Raw genomic sequence first — 3450 nt, 5'->3', positions numbered from 1 at the left:
TTAGATTGTAATTAATTTTGAATTACTAATATTATTTTATAATGTTAACAGTATAATTGTACTTTTGAAAAAATGGGAACCTTTTCTGAACATTAAAACATTTTATGTCATATGAACACTAAAGCTATGATACCAATTTCCTTATGGATTTATTTTTAGCGAGTTTAATACACATATTCACGTGTATTACTTTAAGCCTTTAACACGTGAATTGATGGATAATGTATCATAATATAAAATATTCTTATATTGTTGGTGTATAAACTATTTTTTTTCTTCCTTATGCATGAAACTGTATTTGAAAAGGTAAAAGAAATGGATGAGATATAAAGATGAATGTGTACAATTTTTATATACTGTATTATAAAAATTGATATGCAAATAACGTAATTGTTGAAAAAATGATGTATACTTCCTCCAATCTTTATTCAAGTTGCTTTTATATATATGAAATAATAAATAAATAAATAAAGTGATTGCATTCGGCAGTGTTAGCAAACACTTGGTATGGTAGAAGTGATTTTAGAAAGAAAAGGAATCAGCACTAACACTACAGCTATGAGTGATGCGCTAGTGCTTTGTCCACTTTTAAAAATGTCTCTTTTAACAGCTAGATCCCATTCATTTACATGGGAAAGAGACAACTGCTTTCTCCCTTTATCACTGCCTGTAATGTTTAACCATGTGCATCTTCGAGCTCACATATTTTGACTTATTGATTGTTAATGCTATCCGCTACTGTCTTAAAAGTTGCACTTACAATCATAGTTACTTGTTACTGGAGCATAACCAATTAACAAAATTTGATTATACCCTTTATCTAATGTAATTATATGACATCTCAATATCGTAGTCATAATATTGTGGTTACATAATAAGATAGTCCACAATCTGTGCTAGACTTTGGTCTTTCCTCCAAACGGTGGGGGTTTCTCTTTGCACCCTATTTATCTTTTAACATTCAATAAAACTTCTAGAAACATTAATATTTTATCTTAGAAACATTTTTGGAAAATGTTCTACAAGACTTCTAAAAACCTGCTTTCAAAAATCAACAAAGTGTTGATCTAACAGTGGAAGACCAACTAAATCCTCAAGGTTAATGATTCAATTCCTAAAAACAACATTTATTAGAAGAGACAATCATAAATCTCGAAAGGGATTAATTTCTTACTCAAAAAAGGTAAGAGGACACTCTGAGTACTGCCAAAAAAATCTACTTTCAAAATGGCAAGTGTGAAAATAAAAACGCCACCAAACAGGGGCACATGGGCTAAACCATGCAATTGGATATATTGACTTATTTGTTACCTACCCACAACGGTGAATAGCTGTGGACAATGAAAATTACGAATATTGGTTACCTATCCACAACTGTTAATCTTGGATAGGGAAATTTGAACCACATTCACAATTTATGTCTTGCACTAACCAAGCTGAAGACAAATTAATGCAACACATTTCAACACCAGGAGTTTATCCATTAGAATCAAGACAAAGCATGCACACAACTCCCGCGAAATGAAATAATATTAGCAAAAGAAAAATATATTGTTTAACAATATATATTATAGAAATAGAAATTACAAAAACATTAGAAAAGCACAAGGAGCTTAGCAAATTACTCTTTGTCGAACTAAGCATTTCATTAGAAATTCAAAAGCACTATATAAAATTACTTTTTTCTAATTTCTTTGAATTTCACACCAATAATTAGAAGAAAATGGGAAAAGACTTGTTTATCCCCATCCTCACTACATTCACTTAACACCCTCGCGGAGAAAACCCGACCCGTGAACTCGCCAAGTCATACACGACCCGGAACCCTTGCTGCTGGATATTCCCAATAATGGACAACCCACTCATCGTTCCAGCGAACGCGAAGCAGAAGCTACCGCTGTTATCCACCGGAATCAAGTAATTCGCTGCAGGCAACGACACATCAGCGCCGCGAAAGTGAAACACTACAGTCGGAACCTTCACCTCCGTCAGCCCCGAAAGATCATAACAAGAATCAAAAAGTGAGAACTCGGGTGCCCGTTTCAACCGGGTCGCCCCGACCCGAAAAGCGTCTCTTAATGCAACGTAAGCTGGTCGTGTGAGCCGGGTCACTGAAGTACCCGAGTCAATAATTACACCACCGTTCCCGGTCTGGTCGAGCCGAAATAAAGAAGCCGAAATTCCGCGAACCGGAGTGCCACCCACACTTATCCCAAGAAGCTCCACGTAATAGAAGGTATCAAGCTTCGGGTTTTTTATTAATGGAGTGAAGCGGGCGGTTCGCGAAACAGCTGATTCGCCAAAAACCATAGAAGACGGTTTAGTTGAACTAGACCGGTCCACTAAACAGTAAGAGAATTTTTTATTAAACCGGGTTCCGGTTTGAGAAGGAAAAGAAAGACCTCCCCTTCCAAGACCTAATAAACCGGCGGCACCAACGAATAATCCTTCATTATCATGGCCGCAACCGATAGCCACGCGCGCCACACCAGTGCGTCGAAACGTCAGCGTTTCGTTAGAAAAATCACCAAACGTGAAAGAACCGTCGCCGTATGAGACCTGGTACTGGCAAACCTTCTTCTGGTTGCATCCCGGAGAATCCAAACGGCGGCAGAGTGGAGAACCGCAAGGGATTCCGGCGAAGGAGGTTGATCGGGCCGGGTCGAAAATCGGGTCGGATTGAGAGTAACATCTCCTGCAGGGTTTGCATTGGAGCCAAACGACGTCGCTTCCTGTGTCAAGAACCATGTAGATATACTTCGGAGGAGTTCCTACTCCGAGGCGCGTGAAGTATTCACCGCTTCCTTGGGATAAACCGGAAGTAACTGAACTGCTGAAACCCGACCCGGTAAATGACCCGGTGGGTTTTGTTTTGTTTTGGGAAGTGGCTTTTGAGAGAATGGAAGAGAAGGAAATGACTCTTGCAGCATCACGTTGGAGCCTGAGATTGAAGAGGTGGAGTGGGGTTTTGTTGAAGGAAAGTGCGTCTATGTGGTGGAGATCGAGTGAGAGGGTGGTTGAGGAATCCGAGTCAGGTTCTGTGGATTCGGATTCGGGTTGTGAGAGAGTGGGTGGGTTGGGGAGTGAGCGGAGGGTTAGGGTTTGGGTTTGAAAGTGAGTAGAAGCGGTGGAGAGAGAGAGGAAAATGGTGAATAAGGAGAAAAGGAAAGAATGTTTTGGTTTTCCTTCCATTATTGTGAAGAGAGGGAGGAGTGGTTAAAGTTCTTGGAAGAGGGATAGTGTATAAATAATGGAAGTGTGATTGTAGGACTGTAAGGCAGACTGGCAGTGCATTTGAAGAAGTGTTTCCACTTATTTTATGTTTTGTTTAATTTAGGAGGAAAATAGGAGTAAATGAAATATGAAAGAAAGAAATATAATAGACGATTATATGAATTTTCTAACATAAGAAATAAGAAATGCATCATATTCATATATTGTCATTGCATT

The 3450-nt window shown here is 38.7% G+C and overlaps 1 protein-coding gene across 1 annotated transcript; it reads right to left on the bottom strand.

Moving 5' to 3' along the window:
• Positions 1541-3238, bottom strand: LOC109336719 (aspartyl protease family protein 2-like). The gene has a single exon (XM_019573490.1). The coding sequence runs from the start codon at positions 3190-3192 to the stop codon at positions 1765-1767; it is 1428 nt and encodes a 475-aa protein (XP_019429035.1). The 5' UTR covers positions 3193-3238; the 3' UTR covers positions 1541-1764.

This window comes from Lupinus angustifolius, chromosome LG02 (genome assembly GCF_001865875.1).
Source record: "Lupinus angustifolius cultivar Tanjil chromosome LG02, LupAngTanjil_v1.0, whole genome shotgun sequence".
In the NCBI taxonomy this organism is placed as follows: domain Eukaryota; kingdom Viridiplantae; phylum Streptophyta; class Magnoliopsida; order Fabales; family Fabaceae; genus Lupinus; species Lupinus angustifolius.
Note: the sequence above shows the minus strand (reverse complement) of the source record. Positions and strands in the feature narration are given on the sequence as shown.

Coding starts and splice junctions, on each gene's coding strand:
- LOC109336719 (XM_019573490.1), bottom strand. CDS start 3,192: ATGGAAGGAAAACCAAAACATTCTTTCCTTTTCTCCTTATTCACCATT.